We start from the raw sequence: 24,071 nt of genomic DNA on the forward strand, positions 1-24,071 counted from the left end.
TAACTATTGGAAGTGCAGACAGCAAAAGAACAGTGCCTATTTTTTAAATTATTCTAAAATTATTAAAAACTTAACTATAGCAGGCATGTTTCTTTAGCTAAAGTGTTTCAAAGAAAAGCTGTTGACACTCAGTATCCCCCAGTCAGCCCAAAAGAAAACAAAGAATCAAAAGGTCTCACTGGTTTCAATTCAGCTTGCAGACCGGGGTGCAGAAAGCCCTGTGGCTTGTGCTTTATTTAGTAAAAAGCGCTGTGTGCCAAAGAAGGATGAAACTAGCAGTAATGTGAGGAGCCCTTGGCAGTTCAAACCTGGTAACAACCACCCCATCAGTTCTCTAGGAACCCATCCCCAGAAGAAGGTGGTTGCTCTTCAGAGAGTTTAAGGAAAACAAGAAGCTTTACTGTACAGGGAATGCATACTCAGCCCAGGAGAGGAATGGAATAGGGAGCCTGAAACTGAGGAATTGCCAAACATTGAGCAGGTCTGTGGGATCTGAGGATGGGTAACTGCAGGTATGAGCAAGACAGGAGCTGCAATACCAAAAACTAAGCAAAGCAATAAGCTGATAAGCTCCAACACAAGAGCTGGTGTGACACTGGAGTCTTGTGCTTTCTTTGGCACCAGCAAGGTAGAGAAAGAAACGAAAGGGAAAGAAGAAAAACTAAGCAGATTCTTGGATGACAGGATAGGAACAAAAAAGATTCTAACAAACTGAAGCCCCATACCATAATGGATAGGTGATGTAGCTGCCCAAACCAAAAGGGAGTAATTTTAGTAACAATTCAGGGAATATTTTAATAGTTTAAGGGGTAGTAACAGATGAGAAACTGCTATTGGGAAACAGAGGCATGTGTTCTTTCCCTTTCTGTACAAATGAAGAGACATTTATGCAGAGACATGGAAGCATTAAGACTGATTGGACAATGAATGGCAATGCCTGGGTGTGGAAGCACCAGAAGGAACAGCAGGAGAAAACAACAGGACATTTTGATCACACCTAGATTAGCAGATCAAAGATCACAGTATATCTACATAACCAGTCTTCAAAATACCTAAGTCAGTAAAACAAGGACTACATTTACACTATAACAGGGGACAAACTATAGGTTAGGTCATTGAGAGATAACAGTGGCAAGATAGCAACAGGATTGAAGACACAAGGCAGCCACAAAAGGAAGACAAGAGACTTCATAAATTCTAATGTAAGTAATTACTCAGAAGTGAGCAGGATTGAGAGATCCTCACCACTATAGAGTACAAAAGTCCAGATTCAGCACATAACTACTGACCTAAAAAAAAACCCCAGCAGACACGAGGATTTTGATAGCAGGAATATCCCATCACTCATTGCATTGGGAGGATTTCCAGCAAGACCACTTTAACACATTCATCTGTGTGGTCTGGTTGCCAGACAGCAGGTACTGAGTACATCAGCAGGACTGTGTGCATGCACAGGGGTGAGGGCTGGTTGGGTTTTGTATGAGTTTTTGGGCTGGTTTGGTTTTAATTTTAAAAATTGCCTCCCCATCTTCTAAGGGCTCACCATGAACTTTGCTTGAACATTATTCATCATTCAAATGGAAGGAGATGAAAGGAATAGGTGAGAAGGAAAAAAACCATATACTGTATTAACAGGAGAAACAGTCCGTAACTTCCATTAAGGAATCACACATACTAGCTTTAGCACAGACTATTTTATGTCTGACTCAACATTTCCCACTAGTTGACTGAGGAAAAGTCTTCGTTGCAGGAGAAATTCCTGATTTTCTAAATAGCATAAACACTAGCTTATTGGGAAACAAAAGCTGATGCAGCAATTGAAATGCCAAACCACTCCAAATTCGATCTTCTTTTAAAGCTCCAATTTAATTAACTCTCTCCCTGGGTATTGCTGGTTTATGAACATCACAATTTAAAGACCAATTCAGATAATTACGTGTACCAAAACAATTATGTTGCATTTCAACACATTCTTAGACAGTAAGTTACATGTGGTATCTGACATCTAAACTAGACAATGCAACGCCACATGTTACTTGGATCCTTCAGTCATTTCTTAGAACTACTTACTCAACCCAACGACATGAGCAAAAAGTAAGAGCTGATAAGAAGGCAGTGAAAATAACAAAGTAAAGCTTGTTAAAAAACAAAGGGAAACTAATTAGGAACAAAACTTGATCTAATAAATTATTCTGGATGAATAATGATCAGCTTGTCAAAGTTCATACTGTTTGTCCATGAAGCTCACAGCTGGAAACAGGAGGGATATTTCAGGTCAAGAATCAGGTTCTTTGGCAAAAACTACACAAGAAGTTTGCACAACTCCTGCCAACATCATGCTTAGCTCGAGGCAATGCTTTTACTTTCAGGAGCTCTGAAGTGAATCAATTTTTGAAAGAAACAGCACCCAGAAACTTCTAACATAGTTACTAAAGGATTCTGGTAGTTCTACAACCAGTTTACTAGTCCTAAGAATATTAGAGACTTGATAGAGAAATTACAGAAACTTGAAAATAAAAAGACCCAAAGCAACAATGTTATTTTTACGTGTTTCTCTTCCACACAAATGCAACTAGGGACAGCTCCTTAGAAGACAGAGGACAAACTCACTCAAATTGCTCATATTCAAGACGGCTACTGTCAAACTGGGTCATTCCTGCTTTTCAAAAACCTGCAAGGAACAAGGCATGAAAGTCTCTATTAATCTCTCTCCCTTGCCCCTCACCCCTAGTCAGAAAGTATCTTCACATAACCTTGCCAATGCAAACAGATGAAGCCATACTCTGCAGCATTGCTGAACATAAATAGTAGGTTTCCTGACAGTCAGAACTAAATATTTGCTAGATGCAAGTTGGTAGGAGCTTCAAGATCACCACTCTTTTCACGGTTTTACTATAGCCAGATAAAAGAAAAGTAATACTTTTTTTTTTAAGTATAGGGATAGAAAAAAGCCCTTTTTTTTCTTGTTTGAGGGGAAAAGACCTCAGCATTTCCATGTGGCAAAGATGCAACTAGGAATTGTTTTTAAAACTATTCCTGAAGAACAGAGACTCTTCAGTACATAATTAGAGAGTTTATATTTTTAAGTATGTTTTCTGCATTTTGCTAAGAAACTAGGATACAACTTAGAAGAAGTGAGTTGCCTTATTCTTTTACAAGGTTTATTTTCTTTATAAAGGAATACTCTTCTCCCTCATCGATTTTTTTTTCTAGAAAGTACCAAAAGAAAACAGAACTAGCTATTCACCACAATGGCGTCACCACCTCTGATACAAGGCCTCTTCAAAGAGGTCGAATATCATGAACTTTTGCACATCTAAAAGCAGCTTTAAATACTTATCATTCATCAAGTAATCATGAATCATGCGATCAAACTTCTTTTGAATAAAAGGATTTAAGAAAAACAGTGTTTAGATATAATCACTTATCGAGCATTATCTGGATATGCTAAAATAACATGCCATTCAAAGTATGTTTAACGATGGAACTTCTAGCAGCTTTCAACAAAGGGCTCATCCATCACAAAAGATTCTTAGAAAAGCAAAGTTTCCATTTGCTAAGAGCAAAGCCCTCGGAGGTATGAATAAAGTAGGTTAAAGAAACAAGGAGGGTCAAATTAGCATACAGAGAGCAGTTACCAGCAACATCCAGAAGGAATCCATTTTGAGTCCCTTGCTGTTTAGCAATATTAACTAATCACCTGGAAAACAGAAGGTGTGAAGAGACAAAAATCCTCATCTTAAAACACAACTCAGGTGACTGCAGCTGAAAGGGGTTTTTTGTTTAATAGGCTTTATTGTGTGTTTTGGGTGGGTATTTTTTAGAGAGAGGATATATAAGGATGATGTAATACAGCAATTTACTTTTAAATTTCTCATCAAACAAAATGGGATGGGATCTCAAAATTATCAGAAAGTACATTTGGAACACAAAGAAGCTTGGATTATGTTAAGAAAACAGATTTTTAACTGTGCATCGTCTACAACTGAGTGTTCTGAAGTCCACAGGTATTAAGTGCAATTGATGTCAGTCGAACTTCAGCCTCTCCAAGTTCAAAAATCACACAATGACCAAGGGGAATGTAACAGGAGAAATTACTTTTTAAGCTTCGTAAGCATCAATTACTGGATACAGAACATCGTCTTCGATAAATATCCAGTGTGAAAGTCTCTTATTAAGCATTAAAGAGATACAGCTGGTTTTATAAGTGATAACACGTATTAAAAGAAACACTTCACATGTACCAACTTGTATCAATTGGAAGGAGTGGCTGCTGATACGCTAAGGTCAGGGCTGCTGTGTGCAGGGACAGGGACCAACTTGCTGAGAAAAGGGACAACAGCAAGCAGGAGGAATTCAGAGGCAAATGAAATGTCTTGCATCTAGGATGAAAGAACAGGAGCCAGTACAGACTGCAGGTCAATAGCTTATACAGCAGATTGGCAGAAGGGGACATGTGAGATCTCAGGACAGAAGCTGAATGTGAGCCAGCACTGTGCCCTTCAGCAATAAAAGCTGACTGTGCTCCAAGTTGCATGAGCAGGAGCATTACCAGCAGGCTGAGAGACATGGGCATTCCATTTTCATGAGGCCGTATCTGGAGCTGCTCTGGGTTTTCTGCACCCGCAGACCAAGAGACAGACTTTTGGACAGATACTGGACTGACAGCAGGAGAAGGTCACCAAGGTAACTGAGGGTTAGAGCACCTAATGTTGGAGGGAAGACCAGCAGATTTGGGCGTTTTCAGCCTTAGGAAACGTTTTGGGAGGCACAAGGAGTGTAGATCTTATTGACATCTGCAGTTACCTAAAAGGCAGTGAAAAAGTAACTACAGTGCTTAAAGGTGCACAGTTACAACACAAGAGGCACAAGATGGAATATGGGATCTCTATCCAAACTCAACTGGACAAAGGTCCCGAGTAATCTGATCTGACTGAGCTTGCTCTGAACAGGGGATCCAAAGATCCCACCCAGCCTATCATTAATACAGATACCACAGCTAGAAGAGTTTTCATAAGCAGGGCTATTTCCTCTAAAATCCACTGCCAGTGCGCTTGAAAGGAAAGGTCATAAATCTTCCTTGCAAATTAACAGGAGGATCCATGCAAAGCACAGCACTACAAATTGAGGTCTCAGAATGTTTTTATGCAATGAGTTTCTTTTCTCCATAGCTACCAAACACAAGGAAGAAGATGCAACAGAAATAACAAGTAACCACATTTTTTGATAAATTAAACATTCCTTAGTTTACCCAAGAGGTTTGTTCCCAAGTAGCTCAAGTTAATAACAGTAAATAAAATACCAATTTTAATAATGAAATTGCTGCCAGAAAATTACAGAATCTATTACATATTTCTCTCAGCAGCTCCTGATTCTCCTTGGGAGAGTTCTCACACCACTGAAGACATGACTTGAAAAGACAAAAGTTGAATTCAATTATTCAAAAATCTGTGTAATCAGTTTTAGCACCAAGTCGATTTCTTTTCTCAAGCACAGTCATACCAGTGAGCACATTGTCACAACACGACCACTCAGTCACAGCAACACAAATCTCATCTTTAAAAAGCAGTAAATCACACAGCCAGGGATGTATGCAATAAGTTATGTGCAAAATAAAAGCCACCACTGCTTCTTATTATGCCATGTTCTTGGTTTGCATTCAAGAGTTAGGGTCTGGAAGTCGTGTCAAGGCAGGGATTGGTCCCTTCTCCCAGGCAGGAAGTCATAGGACAAGAGGACATTGCCTCAAGCTGTACCAGGAGAGGATATTGTGAACTGCATATTAGGAAAAATTTCTTCCCCAAAAGGGTGGTCAGGCATTGAGAACAGGCTGCCCAGAAGAGTGGTGGAATCACCATCCCTGTAGTGTCCAAAAAACATGTGGATGTGGTATCTAGGGACACAGTTTAATGATAGACTTAACAGTGCTGGGTTAATGGTTGGGCTTAATCTTAGAGGTTTTCTCCAAGCTTAATGGTTCTGTGATTGCACAATGTGCGTACTGATTCTTTTGCATATGCTAACATCTTCATAAAATTCAGAATTTGAACCATCTGGGTTTAAAAACAACTTTCAAGTGCTCAAGGAAGGTGTAAAACAATTCCAATAAATGTTAAATTAGAAATAAAAAGGCTTTGGGAAATATCAAATCAAGAAGTCTCTCTAGCAGTAGTCCAGGAAACTCAAAGACAACAGTGGGGAAGAGTGACACTCTTTTCAATTTATTCTGCTTTTGATGTGCTGTGCACAGTGAGATACTCCTGACCACCAAAAAATGCCAAGAATAAGACATTCTCTTATTTGAACAACTGAATTTGAGAAGACCCATAAGTTTGAAATAACATAGTTCTGCATTTCGTACCAATCTATTCAAAGATTTTTTTGCTAAATCTAATTCTAATTACCTCAATATTTTCACTATCAAAATTCAACTCTGCAATGACAAAACTTCATTCTGCAATGACAAATACATACAATATTGACTTTTTTCCCATAATAGATTTATTTCCACTGTGTGCAGCTTTTATTAAAATAAAATTTAAAAAACACTTTAAAAAAAGCACAGGGGCTATGCTGTGGCAGAGACAAATCTGCAAACAAAAGGCTGGGTTTGATTTCTGCTTTTGTACTTTCCTAAAAGCGTGTGTCTGTATTCAGAAACAGAAGTTCCTGAGTGCAAAAGGAAATGCTGTTTCCTTCTTATGTGTTGAAAATAACACATCGTGTATTTGCACCAAGTACCTGTGGCAGTACATAGCTTTTATACTTCCACTGTTACGAACCCATGGACATGGACTGGAGGAGGGCTCTGAAACTTCCATGCCCACTCTGAATATGAGTCAAACATCACTTACAGGGGTAACAGTTTGTCCCTAAAGAATATCAATAATAGTGTCCTTATATAACAAGTCTGTTATATCTTGATATTTTGACAGTACTTAAAATAAATGGAAGGAGAATAAATAAAGCTCACTTTTTTAAGCTGAGGAAGTTTCAAGCAGAGACTCCATAATAAGGAGTCTGTCTAAGGACAGAAGTGCAGTTCTCATTGACAGGCAGAAACATATTGCAGGAAACAATTACTTCCAATTAGAGTACTTAATCCAAGTTAACCCAGGATATTGTTATCACTTCGCCAGAATCCCTATGGAGTTTTGATCAAACATGTAATGTATTAAACATTATAACAAACAGTGTAAAAATAAATCTGAATTACTATATACTGTTATTTGTAAAGACCAGATACATAATAGGAATTTGACAGAAAATACAGATTTTTATAGTCACAAAAATGCGTTGACTGCCCATAGCAACAATCTACAGAGACAGAAAATACCCATCAGGATAGAAAGACTCAGGAACCCTTCAAGTACTCCTTAGTTATCCTGCAAATAAAAATTGTTGAAAATTAGCTAAGAGGCATTTTATTCTAAACGGAAGAATTTTATGTGTATTTGAGGCTTGTTTGCTTGCTTATCTAGTTATTTTTGGGCTCTGAATGTTTCCAGATATATGTGAGGAAGTCTGCTCCCAGACCCAGTAGAAGACTGCAGTGAGGTCAATGCCACTGAGCAGGAGCTATGAATGATGGCTCCTAACACCTCCTTCATGCTGCTCTCCAAAGGCAAAGCAATAGGACCACCAGTGAAAAGCAACATGACTTTCAAATAACAATACCCTAAAGATAAACATCACAAGGCCAAGCAGTTATGAAGAACTCTGAAAGAATTTTGGACACTAACCTGCCTAAGTCATATCAAATGAAGGAGAATAAGGAAAACTGATGTAATGTCACAGGGTAACACTCTCTAAGTGTCACACTCTCTAAGCTAAAAAGTACACACCTTCCTCTGTGTCCGAATCAGAGGACCAACCCAAAATAACAATTACTTCAAACCCAAAATGGTTTGGTTATTCCAAACAGCAGTACATACTGTATCTTACTGCACATACCTCCTACTGCTGTACTGACAGAAACATTGACAAATTTCAGTCTCCAGCTTAAACTTCAGTTGGTAAATAATAGCACAACTCATAAGGGTGTCTCAGTTATGACTGGGACTAAACTACAACAAAGGGGAAGAAATAACATTTATCTCCACTGCATATATTTCTGTATTGCAAAGTTCAACTGCAATAGTTAGGAATAAAAGACTGAAAGTTCAGCTGCTGTTCATTTGTGGTTAACCTTTTTTTAATAGTTCACTAGTTCTGACAGCTCCATAAACTTACAAAACTAATTTCTTTAAGAGCTAAGATCTCCTGCTCAGCAAGCAATTATCCCAAGATTAGTGTCTGGTAATTCATTTATTCTCTTCAATGAGCAGAAATAATAGGAATTTGGTTTCTGTGACTTTAAGCAGCTCATGCTCAGTTACCACCAGAAGCTCAAAGTCATCACAATGAATTAAGGCAGGAAAATAGATTAATTGGATTAAGTGTTACTTCCACATTTCCTTCTCTCCAGATGTGGAGAGCATCTTACCTCATTTAATGTAAGGAATGTAAAAGTAAATGAAATTAGAGTAGTAAAACTATTAAAATAACAGATGAGTATTTCTATTTTCCTGTATTTCTCCTCTGGTTTGAGAGATCAGAAAAGCAGACATCTGCAAACAAACTGTAGAAACCAGTGCTTCATCTTGGCAATTCTCATCAGTAAAGTATCAAGAGCTGATACACACAGGAATTCAGATATGACAGATATTGCTCCTGAAGATCAACAGCACAGCAAAATCTTGAGATTAATTATCTTGATAAAATTCTTAAGGGGAAAGGGAATCATTTCAGAAAGGAAAAAACCAAAGATATTCTTCAAGCCATTTTTTAATAGAGCAGCACTGACCTTTTCAGATACTGCCCATATACAGACAATAACTGTTAGGAAAAGGAGGAAGTGCCTCTTCATTTTCATGCAGATACCCAGCAGTGCCACTGGTTGCCTACACCTGTTTAAGTCAAAACCAGACAGCATGCTATTCCAAACTATTTTCATAGTCTGGTCTCTTTCCAGAGAAACTAAAACGATTACAGAATGAAACAAACAAACCAGTAAAAACCAAAACAAACCCACACAGAGCCCCCAGCACAAAAAAAGGCAGAATATTCAAGCTAAATTATTAAAATAAAATATATAATATGTATTGAGTACATAAAATAGTGAGTACAAATGGGATCACAATCAGCTTTTCTACATCAAGAGATCAGCAAACAATGAATAGGTTTTCAGATTATTATTCTATTGTTTTATTTAATCTGTAATACCAACAAAATAAAAATAACTACTAATTTCTTGTTGTAGCTAAATACTTTCAAGTTTTAACTGCTGCAAGGTCTTCTTTAGTGGTTTTCTTAGAATAAGAAAAAACATTACCAGAATGATTCCACTTGTATTTGGATATATCCACCTAAATCCCAGTTAGATGATTTATCTATTTAGACAGCTTCCTCCTAAAAAACATTCCAAATTTCATTTACATGTATTTGGTTATCCTCCTGAGATGCAATTAATGGAGGAACAAAAGCTTCAAATAGCATATTAGGCCAGCCAACACTTCAAAAAAAAATTTGAATGGCAGGTACCAACTGGCATCTCTCAGATACTTTGGCAAAGCATTAGGTCCTGCCATGACAAATTTCAGAGAAGCAATGCACTGCTTCAGAGAGGAAAGCAATTTGCAGTTTCCAACTTCTACCAAATGTGGGACTCAGCATGAATTCCCTCTCCCAGAGACAGGACATAACTGGCTGGCATCTATATAAGCCAGCAGCTCTATAGCCCTGCCAAGACCAAAACTGGAAACAGAAAGGTTAAAGGGCGGTTGGAGAGGACACACCAAGCAGCTCTATCTTGCCTCCAAGAACAAGCTTTACAAGTCTACCAGTGCTGGCTGGTAAACTACAACTTTCTGGATGTTTTCACACCGGTTTTTTTACTCTTTTTTTGTCACGTAACTTTACTCATCAAGAAACCACTGGCCTCAATCATACCTGGAAAAGCTGCCTATAACTACCTCTTGTTTGGAAACAGCTGAAATGGATCCAGCACATATAATCACAGTCTGTTGGGAGTCATATAAATTAATTTAAGCATTCCAAATACAAGATGAATTTATCTTTCCAGAATCATTCAAAAGTGTTGGCATCAACCCATTTTCCATGTCATGAAGTAAATTTTAGAGCATTTAGAAGCTGAAGATCATACAAAATCACATGGAAGATTCATCAGCAAATAGAGCTAAATTACTGACTGCATACAAGATCAGAGCATCAAAGAGTTCCACGGAGCATTGCTTTCTGTATCAATCCTATCAGGTTCTGATAAACCTTCAAAAGAGAGATAACTTTGGCAATAATCCCCTAAATATCCAGCCTGGGTGACTGGGGAAGCCTGGGTGACTGGGGAGTCAAAGCTCCCACTAGAGGCAGTGCAGATCTAGTCAGCACAGCTTGGGTTAGCTGCAGAATTTCAGCCCACCCTAAAGTTAAAAGCTAGCATCTGCCCAGCTGAGTAACTCTCCACAAACCACTAAGTGTACTCAACAGACCTTCATCTACTACAATCTGCCAGTTGAATTCCACACCTTTCCAGTTTTCTCCAGGTGTAACACCCCTCTTGCATATTTTGCATCACTGCCTGAAAATATCACCCAATGTACCAGTACAGCAAAACAGACAAGCAGAGCAAACCAGAAAAAAAAAAAAAATCACACCAATGAAAGCAAACCTCACATTACTGGTACATGACTGGCACCAGTGCTATTTCGGAAGACTATATCTCACCTCAGTGCATATCATGCCTTTTAGAACACAAAAAAAACCCCAACCATCCCAATTGCTTCAGCATTCCCACAGTGACCCAGATAAAAAGAGGAAAAAAGGTAAAGGAGGGGAACAGCTATATATAGTTTACCCATTTATTATTTTAACACATGCCAGATATAACTGAGTGGAAAAATGTAGCTATAATGCTTGAAACTATCCTTAAATTGGAGACAAGCATGTGAACAGACCAGCTCTAAAAGCCTATGATACTGTATTCTACGACAAAACATTTGTGATACCCTTGTCTTACACTAAACTGAAATTCACTACTTGGAGAATTTCACTGAAGCTATGCCCATCTAAGTTAAGCCAATTGCACACAGGAAAATGCTTTACAATTATGAAATCACTACGTAAAAAACAGAGAGGTGGTTAAAGACAAAAAGTAATTGCCAAAGCAAACAATGCCAACAAAGCACAGCTGTAATCAGAAGCAGTACAAGTCAGTTTGGAAGAGAAAGGCTACTTATAGAAACAAACAAATTTTTGTAGATGCAGCATTCTCAGTGGAGGGTGGCTTAACAAGATGTCCCACTTTTAAAATTAGCAGATACCTTTGATCTCTTCTTCACTAGTCCTAACAATAAGTGGAGGCTCCTTTTTGCTTCCTCTGCATTTACTCCAGCCCTGAACACCACTCATTTCAACTTACCTTTGTGTAAACACTGCTAAGCCATTCTTTAACTACCTCTTAGTCTCTCACTAAACATTCATGTACTCCCCAATCACAACTGTTAGTCCCACGATTGAATTAATGTCTGTTTCATACAAAGCTACACTGAACACTTCATTAAGAAGTTGGCCACTTCAGGCATTTATTCAAGAGAAAAGAGACTCTATTCATTATATAATTTCACACTCGGCAGCAAGATTACCTTAAAATTAATTCACCACTCCCAAGCTATGAGTTTTGCACAAAAGATAGGTGGTGGTTCTGGCAATAGGGAGGGGATTGTCCTGCTCTGCTCTGCATTGGGGCAGCCTCACCTCGTGTCCTGCATGCAGATTTGAGTCTAATGATATAAGAAGGGTATAAAGCACTAGAGCATCCAAAGGAGGGTCACAAAGATGGTGGGAAGTCTAGAGGGGAAGGGACTGAGATCACTTTGCTCATCCTGCAGGAGACTGGGGGGAGACCTTATGGCAGTCTACAACTTCTCATAAGGGGAAGAGGGGGGGCAGACACTGATCCCTTCTCTGTGGTGACAGCAACAGGATCCAAGGGAAAGGTCTGAAGTTGTGTCAGAGGAGTGTTAGGTTGGATATCAGGAAGAGGTTCTTCACTGGGCTGAGTGCCCACAGTGGTTGGGTACCGGCAGAGGTTCCCCAAGGAAGTGGTCACAGCACCAGCCTAACACAGCTCAAGAAGCATTTGGACAATGCTCTCAGGCACATAGTAACTGCTAGGGTAACCTTGTCCACCTTGCTGTTACCCATTTTTAAGTATGGGCATTGCTAATTATATTTTAGAGTCCATTGAGTGTCCTCTACTTGACATTTTAGTTTAACACACAAAAGAAAAGCAGCAACCAGGTTTTAAGCCATTGGAAACAAGTTGTGGTATCTTAGTCACAGAAATTATTCTCTTCAAAAAGCCAGATAAATGGGTTGAAGAGGAATTCCAGAACAGTTCATGGAACACTCTATAGATCCCCTCAAAAGATCAAGAAAAAGCGGAGTCCTAACCCTCTTTTGTTAAAGCAGTGTCTTGAAAAAAAATAATTTGTCTTTTCATTTTAAGAATGCTGTTCATATAATCCTCATCTTCTGCACAATAAACACTGACGAGCAATCTCTCAGGCTCAGATCCTATCCTAATGATCTAGTCCTCAGTTTCCAGAGAATTCACACAGTTTATAGACAGCTGTGAGACATGCTAAGATTTACCACTTTCAGAAGACAACATAATTTCAAGATGAAAATTTGCTACAAGTTTTAAGTTTCTATCCTTTCCATTCTGATCCTTAATTTGAAACCTAGAGGAATGCTGTCCCATTAAGAACCCACATCCTTTTTTGTTTGAAACTCCAGAACAACCACATAGGACCAGATGGAGGCAGTTTTAATGCCATAACATTTTTACCTAGGTTTTAAGTTCACTGTTTATAGCACCTCTCTTAGGTACTCTGATCAGGAAAATATGTACCTGGAATACTGATAAGTGGGATACCACATAAAACAAATCTCAATTGTTCAGAGATAGTGTCCCAAAGAAAAAGCAGAGTAGTTTGTGGGATAGCTGCTGTTCTTGACCTGCATTTTCCCAATACAATTATCCATAATAAACATAGCTAAACTATCTACAAAATATTTTAAAATATTTTGACTAATTGCTGAAATATTGACATTCTCAGATAAAAGTTATTAATACAGTATACAGTTGTTGGCACAGACCTCAATGCAGAGACTGAGCATAACATACATTCAGTTAAGTGCCTTAAGCCACATATACAAAAGATCAATACCGCAGCATGAGGTTGCATAAATTACATGCAACATACTCTTTTCTTTGCCTAATATCAGAAAAAAACAAAAAAAAAAAGTCAGAACACTAGTGTTGGACCACACTGACTAAATTTCTGACTCCATACAAAGACTAACATTGTCCATACCAATTTTGTGCAGCGCTACTCCAGCCTTCCTACTAATTTACCCAATTCTGTCCCAGTCCCCCCACAACACCTTAGAGGATCAGTGACTTCACTGCGTGAAACTAAATATTCATTAAACTGCTGCACTATGAACAAAATACTTTGATATATACAGAGGTGTAAAAAGCTGATAATGCTTCATGCTTCAATTTGTAAAAAATGGGGTTACTCTGATAGGATTAGAAAACACATCCCAGGCTTGCACATTTAAGCTTCCAGAAACTTCCTAGTGTTGATTTAATTTTCTACATCACTGCCAGTACCCAGCTGTGGCAGAAATTATAAGCTGAGAGTTCTAATTTCTTTCAAGTCTGGAATGCAATGCTGGGTTTTGAAGAGCCTAAGCGACATAAATATTTTAAAGGTAAGAAATTGCTTGAAGTTATAAAAGAACAAAGGGTAACTTCAAATTCCCTTTTGTGTGCCAAAATCATAAAGGCCTTCTTTAAAGTACATACCTTCAGTTTTGTCACACATGACAACATAATCCAATGAACTCAAGGGGCCACTGGCAGTATTTTCACAGATAAATTGAAGGAGAATCCAAAAGTCATCATATAAATAGTACACTCAAGATTCGAAAAAATATTATCTAGCCATACTAAATCAACTTTCTGATAAGGTTGTTACTCTGAAACATGACACATACCACTGTCATGTCCAAAATATGCATCACAGTTCAGGCTCTCAATTGCAATCTCACATGCTTTGAGGTTAACAGCATCTTTAGGTAAAGCACTGCTGCCACACCTTCCTTGCTCTCATAAAAACAAGCAGCACTGTATAGAAGCAGATGTCATCAGCCAGCTCCAATCACTTTGAAACTACTACAGTATACACCAAGCTGGGGCACACTGACAACAAACAGGCTCAGTCTGACCTGCGGAACCCATTGAGATTGTTCCAATCCCAGCATGTTCAGTCACGGCCCAGGATCAGGTTACTGTCCTAGAAAGCCCTGGCTGTGTACCCCAAGCACACTTAGTGCTTCCGACTCTTTGGACAAGAGCTACAGTCCTCCTTGGACCAACCAAATCCCTTTGTTTTGCACCCATGTCCTTGCTGCTTAACTGCTCACTCTGCATGTGGTTTAGCTGCCATCCAGACTCTAATTAGAGCAGACTAAGCAGCTCCTTAAGAGACACAAGGTTAGTACATGCCTGGGTACAGAAACCAAACAAGGCAAAGTCACAGAAGTCAGTCCAAGGACAACACACAGATTTAGAGTGCTGATACCAGAGGCATCACAGACAAAAGTCTCCAAAGACACAGCCCATCTCAACACTCACTCGGGATCACTAGGTAAGGTATACTAACTTTCTCTTTTCCTCTTGAATTCTTTGACTCTTAAGCCTTCAAAGCAATATAGGAAGTGCCAAAACTAGGACGCCTCTGATTAGAACAATCTCTCTTGATGTTGTAGTTAAGTGGGGGTTTTTGGGTTTTTCTTTCTTCAAAACAAACTTTCCTACCTGATACACAAGAACACCCATTGGGTACTTGGAAGATACACATAAAGTACAGTTCTGCTGAACAAAGCACACTGCAGAATGTAAACAGCCAAAGATTGCACTACTGCTGCTTACTCAGCAAAAAGGCAGCAAGAAAATTGCTTTACAACTTCCAGTTCCAGTCTACCATCTAACTGATACCATGTTCCATGGGATTATAGACAGGCTGCTGATAACAGAGAGACTGGGCTCAACATCCCAGTAATTCCTTCCTGTGTGTGGGAACGAACCAGTACTGATCATTTTTAAATTGGTCTCATCCTTACTAAAGGGCTGCTATTAACTTAACTATTAGAACCAGCCATTCCTATCCAGTTCTCATGAAAATTAAAGGCAGTATCTAAAACAGAGATTCTGTTATTGCAATAAATTAGATGACTGAAATGAAAACAGATAGGATAATTCTGAGAAAACATTCCCTTGTGATCTTATACTATCTGCACATATTTCCTGAAAGTTGAACTGCAGTGGTCTAAGGTTACATGGTTTGTTCACAAAATGAAAGAATAAAAAAGTCTGTGGAAGATATAAGAAAGAAGTTATATCATTCCTTCACACAAGGACTATTTTAAAACCAAGCAGTTATAGTACCATATTATACTGGATGCAAATAATCAGTGCATCTCCTTCCCTGAAGTTCACAGAGCAGAAGCAATTTCAAATTGGGTAATTATTTGCTGAGCATTATAGATGAATGTTTATTGAAAATCCTTATTTTCATTAGCAATACAAGTTAGAATTTTAGAACCTAAGTTAGAATTTTCTGAATATTTTTCTCATTTCAAAGTATGATCTTTGATGTGTAGAATTCTACTAAAAAGAGCATGAGAGGTGGCAGGCACTCAGATGCCTGAGGAGGTGTGTACTGGTGCAATGTTTATGTTACCAGGTGAGGGAAAGATGGGAGGGGGTCAGCACAATGCACGACACTGGAGTCAACAATGGATGGACTTCACCTTCTCTGAGACCTTCATGACCTTTATTGAGCCAAACTCTTCTCAGTGGTATTCTGACAAGAAGCAAGAGGTAATGGACAAAAATTGAAATAGAGAAAATTCCATTTAAAGGTAAGAAAAATCTTTGCTCACAGTAGTCAAACACTGACACTTTGGAGGCTTTGGAAGCACTTTGAATGGAGTGTCCATCCTTGCAGATGATCAAAACCCAATTAGATGCCTGCACTAGTAGACATTGCTCCAAGTAGAGGTTACAGCTTGTTATTATCTCCAATTAACTCAACCTGGCCAAAAGACTAAATAGATATATAGACATATTATGCTGTCATAGTTTAAGAACAGTCTACTACATTGCTTCATACTAGACTAGTAACTCAATAATAGAAAGAGAGATTAATAACATTTAAACTCCAAGATGGCCTGCAGTAACACTCCTTTCATGATAAGAGACTGAACATTATCAGGAAACTGAAAGTGTCCAGAAGCAAGTAGACTGTGTTCAAAGATGAAATCATGTTTATGGATAGGCAAACACTAAGTACAGGTACATCTCGCCGAGTCTAAGAAAAAGGTTTATTAATAAACATACACATTTTGCTAACTTCCCCTTTAGATAGCAGTTATTTAAAGCATCTCAAAAATGAGGAAGGGATCTGAGAAACCTCAAAGAACGGTAGCCAGAAAATGGATGAGTAAGATGGCACTGAAGAGATTGCAGGGACCAATTAAACAAAACAAAGTTGAAGAGCAAAGGAGTAATGCACACTGGAAAACTTCAAAGTCAACTAAGCTCCACTGACTGCAGATACTAATAATAAGCAGCAATAAAAACATTATGTTATGTAAATAATGCAAAATAGACAGCACAATGTCATCATAGTACATCACTCATACCAGAAAACAGCAAAGCCTCATTTTGTAACATGACACCACCTTTCCTCCCTACATTATAGAGAGCTGGAGCAACACACATTGACAAAGAAATAACATTGGGAATATGAAAGGTATTTCACATGCAACAAAACTATCACAAATAGAGTACAGCAAAACTTAGTATTTTAGTGAATTTGTATGAAGGAGATTTTAGAGGATATAGTTTTGTCTGACAGGCAGCACACCAGAGCTCATAACTTCAGGCATGTGGATTTAATGCAGAGTGGTGACAATTGCCAAACATCTTTAGAATTCTATAAGGATGTTTCATCACTATGAAATTCAAGTACTGCCTCTAAAGAAACCCACAAAAAATAACTGGTAACTAGCTTTCAGACATACTAGATTATTCTCCCAAATAAAGCTGTTTGCTGCAAAGTTAACCTGCATTTGGAAAAATCTAAGCAATGTGAAACACAGTAAAAGGAAAAAAAAAAACAACAACACACAAAAAGACTACCAAAGTAATCACTCTGCAGAGACGTTAACAAGACTACAAGAGAAATGCTCCAGAGGCATAAAGACATTGCATGTGTGCATGCATAAATAGTAGTGGTATTAATCATTCTGGTCTAAACAAAGACAGTATACTACAGAAACTGCCTTCAACTTTCCAGTTCGACCCAGCCATCATATCAAATACTTCAGAGTCTTCATTTACATAGATATTTATGATCACAAAGCGAGGTCGAAGGGGTACAAAAATGACAACAGCTGAAGAAAATTAATCACTACTTAAATACAACAGGTTAGTTTTCAGATTAGAACTCACCCTTTAGTTCCCCTCTCTGGTTTCAATAGCTACACAAACATGAGAAGGAAAGCAGACTACAGCAGTACAGATTATCATGTGCACTATGCAAGCAATCCCATTATTTCCATGTGTAGACATTTTTTTTGTTCAAAACTAAAGTCCAGCTTTTTGTGGAACTACATCCTCCACTGCAATGCAATCCTCATTGACCAAGGTGTTATACAGTAGTACACCTCCTTGTAATTCCTGTGCACTCTGATAACTTCTGCATTCCAAATTTGACTTTCTTAACAAGAAAAATCAGTTGCTCTCTCATAAGCCACGTGACACAGGTCCAGCCTGACAAGGTCCCCAATTTACCGGACACAGCAGCCCATAGATACAGGAACCTAACCATGGTTCTGAAGGACAGTTACACAACAAGGACTTGAATTAGACCAAAACTGCTAATGGTCTTTATCTCTGGAGGAAAACTCAGGAAGATATCAAAAGATTCAAGAAAAGAGTATAAAGAAAACTTCAAACTGTCCTGTGAAACTGTCCCTTGTAGATCTTGGTAGTCATTCAACATTATCTTCCCAGTATCTGAATTACAGCCTTTATGTGAAAGTAAAATCAGAATTCTCCTCCTCGCCCTACTGAACTCTCAGCAATCCAGGTCAAAGACTCCTGATGTTGCCAACAGCGCTAAGCCAGCCAATCAATCATCCTGACATCCAGGTAAGTCACCAAAGGCTGCACTTTAGAGAGCCAAACCCAGAGGCACACAAGCACACAGATAAGCAGTCCAGGCAAGGTGAGGTGGTATCTTCTAGGAACACTGGCTAGCAAAGCAAACACGTGGATGCAGAACTCTAATAGCAGTACATGCTCCCTGTGCAGGTGATATCTGTACACACAGGTGTATTAAATACTTGTATATAAGAGAATAATCCAGCAGAGTTACAGAACCAGCATTGCAAGTCATAGAACAAGGCGCAAGTAAAGTAAAACAATTAAAGTAGGGGAATTAGTAATTTTATCTGACTTTTATTTTAAATTAAACCAACCATTTTTATCTCTGTTGCCAGTAGTATCATAGTTTTTATTTGCGTTCTGAAAACAAGTATGAGTACATACGCACATAAAAACCTATGTAACAGAAGCACCTACCAATAGAGCAAAACATGGAACTATATGGGGCTCGCACAAATCTGAGATAACAGGACTGGCTCAGGGCTCTTCATCCCCATGTGACAACTGCAATAGGGAAAGGAACCAAGTGCTCTTCCTGCCAGACTCTGGACTGGTCTGGACCAAATCCTTTACCCTCAAGGGTGATCAGACTACAATTGCATTTGAACACTAGGTCTGCCCTATTTCCAAGGGCCATGAGCCTCCTGTATTTCATTGCCATTGTTTTTTTCCACCCAACTTGTTCCTCAAACACAATGAAATATAAACAATGAACAGAGTAGTTTCCTGAGACTTCAGGCACACCTTGCTAGAAGTTTCATACTTAAACTAGGGGCTTTTCCTCTTCTGGAATTGTGAATCAATTAGTTTTTGAACAAAAAAAATGGCTACACAAGGAAACAATGGAATTGCTTCTACAGTGCACTACATCAGCAAAGAAATGAGTTTTTGCTAATACGAATACCAAAATATTGTGTACTAGTTACACTCAATTTTTTTTTCATAAAAAGGTGTCCCTTGAAGGAATTTTTGAACCCTGTGACCTGCAAGCTTTTCCATTAATATTCCTAAATCCAGCAAAAATGTTAGTTATAGTTCTTTATCTTATTTATCCAGCGCTGATGTTGCATGCTGTGAACAGCCTTGCTGCCTTGCCTATACCTTTGGTTCCTTCCACTCCTCACCTACAAGGCAGAATCACTTCTTCACTACACCTTCCTCCATTCTGCCTCCTCCCTTTTTGCCATTCACACTGATCAACACCCACCCATCTACTAACACTAACAAAAATAGCATAGACTATAATATTTAGAGCCCTGCCATTTTGCCTTACATTGGCTTCTAAGATGTTACAAGATGTTATTAAGAGATACCAACAGCAGCTTTTATTACAACCTACTCAATCCCTCCTTTCAGAAAAAACCCCAGAAAAAGGACGACTACTGACTGGTCCCAAAAGAGCAGGCACACAAAAACCTCTGGCAACACATGTGCTCTTGGCAACAGCTAAGTAATCCTGTAGTAAAAAAACAAACAAACAAAAAACTAACAAACCACAATTCTTTGCTATTGTGGATCAACTGCAAAATTCCACAGACACCTGGGGTCCTTAAAGAAAGTACCTGGAAAATTCATGCCTCTGAAAAAAAATCAGCATTTCAGATATTAGAGAAATCTTTTTTTTTTTTTTCCAAAAGGATTAGACTATTAAACTTTTCTTTCCAAAGCAAAGCCCCACAGCAAGAAAACTTTCATTACAAAATTCCGGTTTTCCAATTCATTAAACTTTACTGAGTCAGTTACCACTGCCAGATTTGAGTTGCAACCAGTCCAAACAGAAGAGACTCAGCAGATTAAGTGTATCAATTTGAATCAATACCATAGGAATGATCAGGTTAGACTTTTCTCTAACACTACAATCATAACGACTTGGTACTTTCAGACATTAAAAGGAAAGGAATGGTTTTTTATCTGCTGTGCTTTTGTTTACAGGAGACTTCTTGTATTTGCAGTGTTCATGTGTGCATGAACACAAGCCACTTAGTCAAGGCAACTATCTTGCAGTATTTCCCCTAACTTGAATCCATTTGGATTTAAAAAAAAAAAGGAAAAAAAAAAAAAAAAACCAACACCTTCTGCATTACCCAAACCAGAGTACATCTGATAAAGCAAAATAAAGTGCAACAGTGTACAGTTGTAGCTTTTTTCCCCCCCTCCTCAAATCACTTATAAAGCAGTACAGGAGGTGCTAGTTGCATCCAGGACTCAGCACTCTTCCTGCTCTTCTAAGCAGGACGCAAAACAACTAGGTTGTAAAGCCAGGTTACATTTGCTTCCTCCCCACTTTTTTCTGCAATTGGGCAAATTTTCAAAAACATGAGTGGAGCACAGTCTCGCCTCACCAGTTGTGCAATTACCCCTCTGGAAGGTAGGGGATAATTTCAGTCTTTCTCTCGTTGATTATTTGAACTACTGAAGTAGTACCTAAAGACCTTTTTTATTTTTCAAGTACAAGACAACAATCTTTAAGAGATTGTTACTACCAATCCAGATACTCAGAAAAAGCAATTCTTACACTTCTGTGCAATGAACAGGCAGAATATGAGCCACCAATTTGCTTCTGCATTTCTGGTTGGCCAGGGGCTCCCAGGTCAGTATGCAAATGTTCACAGCATATTCTCTGAATCTCCTGTGCAGGCTGAGGAACCTGGGCACCTATTTCTGGATGCACATTTCCCTTCTGAGGAATAGGCACTGCCCAACTTGAGGTGCAGACGTAGCTTCCCATTTTCCTAGCTCAAGCACACTGGGGAATACACCTTGTGTATCACTGCAAATGATACACAAAACTGTTTGAATGCCAGAGAGAACATCACTGAATGCTTCACCACAGCTTTTCAGCTTTCCTGCTTCAGTCTAAACACCTGCCCTGGTTTCCTACTTCAGACAAAAATAGTTATTAAGTTGCAGGAAGAAAATTAACTTCTTTGTCTTAGTATCTCAACTTTAGGCCCACTTATGCAAGTATTAAGGAAGACGTAAATTTCAAGTAAATTTCAAAAGATCTGTAATGCCCACCTGTACAGAAAAAGTTTTCTAGAAGTCTTACAACTCTGCAAGGCTAGACCATTTTTTTAAGAAAGGAACAAAACCATAAAAGAGAGTGTTTATTTTTCAGTATTTCATTTTAATAATTTAACACAAAGGTATCCTTTATGTAAGTCGACTTTATTATTTACTATAATAAAATAGAGTATTCAAACCATTCCTTAATTTCAATTATTGTTATTCCAAGAGCCAAAAACTGCATTCCCTCAACTTACGAAGTCAGAGAGCACAAGACACTTTCCACAGAAAACTTACATAAAATAAAAGAGAATGTATACTTACCTTTTAACTAATTGAATTTTATGTGTGTTAAGTGCTTTAGATCAGTAACATGTGAGAGTACTGTTAATATCTTTAAAGTTTAGTAAATATCGTTAACTTCAGTGATGAGTTTTGTGACACTGGTTGCAGCAGTAAATCCGCACATCAAAATACTGGGTTTGACAACTGCCAAGCCCATTCTTGACATATTTTAAGTGTCACTATACCCCACTATTAATTCAGACTAACCTTTAGGCTAACGGGGGCAGGGCAATGAAGGTTTCTGTATGCACTGTAACCCATACTGCACGACAGTAGATGCCTAAGGACCCAGCTGTGGAAGAAGCGAGAGCACACCTGCTCCTCTCCTGATACCCCCGGAGGTCGCTGCCCGGGGGACAGGGAGGCGAGGGCAGCTGCCGTTTCCCACGGGGCTATTCCCGAGGGCCCCGGCCGGCTCCGGCCTGGCCCGGCCCTCGGGGCTCGGACACTGACAGCGCCGGAGCGAGAGCCCCCGGCAGGAACACCCCTGCGCCCGGGCTGCAGGCGGGGAAGGCCCGAGGCGGAGCGGGCTAGAAGCCGCCCCGACCCCTTCCCCGGCCGCCCCTCACCTGTTTTGAAGACGAGCTGCTTGTCCTCGCTGCTGCCGAAGAGCCGGAGCATGGAGACGAAGAGGACCCCGCATGAGTTCTGAATGCCGAAGACGGCGCCGTTGCACCACATGGCGGCCAGCATCACCACCCAGCCCCAGCCGCCCTCGGGGGGCTCCGGCGCCGCAGCGCTCCCGGGGCAGCCCGCGCTCCCGGGGGCCTCGGCCGCCGCCCGGGGCTGGGCCCCGCTCTCGCCGCTCCCGGGGCACCACTCGCCACCGTTCTCCCGCCGTGGCTCCTCGACCGCGGGCGGGGCGGGCAGGGGGGTCGCTCCGGCGGGGTCTCCCCCCGCGCCCTGCGGCTCCAGCTGCTCGCTCACCGGCGCCATCCTCGGAGCGGGAGCGAGACCCTCCAGGCGCGCCGCTCCCGCCTTCTTACTCCTTCTCCTCGCGACCGCTCGTCCCCCGCCCGCTTCAGCCCCTGGCCGCGGGAACTGCGGGCATCCTGCGGCGTTCTGTCTGCCCTGTCTGTCTGTCCAGCCGGTGTGCTGGACCGAGCGAGGCCAGCACACACCCCCTTCTTCCCGCCGCGCGGCCGCCGCTTTATTTTAAAAGGGGGGCTCCCTCGGGGGCGTCAGCGGCAGGAGCATTTCCCTCCGCGCCGATTGGCCGCGGGAGGGGAGGAGGGAGGGGGGCCGGGGAAAGGCAGGCGAAGCCACGCTCCTCTCCGGGCCCCCCCCACCTTGCCCGCCGCCCTGGCTCTCGGCGGAGGGGGTGGAGCGGGGCGGGACCGCGCCGTGTCGGCGGCCGGCGGCGGTGAGCGCACGGTGCGGCGGCCGCCTGGGGAGCGGGAGAGGGGAAGCGGAGGGCGAGGCTGGAGCTCAGCGGTTAACGGCCGCCGGGAAGGGGGCGGGAGGCGGCGAGCGCCCCGAGCCTGCACGCAGGTACCGCCACTGCGCTCGGGGCCAGAGCGGTAAACAAGCCCCTGGCCCCGCTCCCGGGCCCTGCCCGCTCCCCACGAGGCAGGGCAGCTGCGCCCAGCGGTGTCCCGCCCGAGCTGGGCGAGGGGGAAAAGTCTGAAACTCCCGCCCCGGCCGTTCGCAAACAATAACGAAATAGAGAGAAGCCGCCCCCAAAGGCACACCCCCCGCCGCACGCACTGCCCCGCTGGCGGTGATTGCCGGCTCCCGGCCCTGCCCCGCGCTCTCCAGCCTCGGCGGAGTCCAGCAGAGCCCACCTTCCTTCCCGAGAGAAGGGCTGCCAGCGCCGGCACGGAGGCGCCCAGCTCCAGGGCCCTCGGGGCATCCGCTGTCCTCCAGGACAGCTGTCCGGCTCCCCTTGGACACCCGGGGCCAGGGGACACCGAGCGGCAATGGCTTCTGCCCATTGTCTTTCCTGCTTTTTTGACAAAGGAAGAGAAATTACTTGCTCCTGCAAGTACACCTCTTGACATTTGCACAAAGGCATCAATTCTTGACCTTTCCCCCCCACAGCCAGGGAAGTGAGAGGATAGGGAAAGCGCAGGTCAGGGGTGTTAAATGACAAGTTTTTGATTCATGATCTTGCTTCCAAGCTTGCAGACGCACGTCTGTTCCGCTGTTTGGCAGCTACTTATGGTTTTAGCAGTTCGGGCTTGATGAGGAAGAGAGCTTCTTGAAAGAAAATCAGCGGATTAAATCTTCGTCCTTCCTTGTGAGATCTGGAGGGCTCAAAGCATCCTCTTGCATTTGTACACCATCCCCATTTCTTCCCTCAGAGCCTGGGCTGCTACTGCTATGCTCGCTGTGCCATCCAACTCCCTCGCCTGCC

General features: G+C 41.1%; 1 protein-coding gene across 1 annotated transcript in view; it reads right to left on the reverse strand.

Moving 5' to 3' along the window:
- Positions 1–22,947, reverse strand: part of SLC16A10 (solute carrier family 16 member 10) — a 62,342-nt gene extending 39,395 nt beyond the window's left edge. Inside the window, exon 1 of the mRNA XM_033056623.1 lies at positions 22,285–22,947. Coding sequence (XP_032912514.1) covers positions 22,285–22,651 — 367 coding nt within the window. The 5' untranslated portion in view covers positions 22,652–22,947. The remainder of the gene's footprint in view (positions 1–22,284) is intronic.
- Between the last annotated feature and the right edge of the window lie 1,124 nt (positions 22,948–24,071).

This window comes from Catharus ustulatus, chromosome 3 (genome assembly GCF_009819885.2).
Source record: "Catharus ustulatus isolate bCatUst1 chromosome 3, bCatUst1.pri.v2, whole genome shotgun sequence".
Taxonomy (NCBI): Eukaryota; Metazoa; Chordata; class Aves; order Passeriformes; family Turdidae; genus Catharus; species Catharus ustulatus.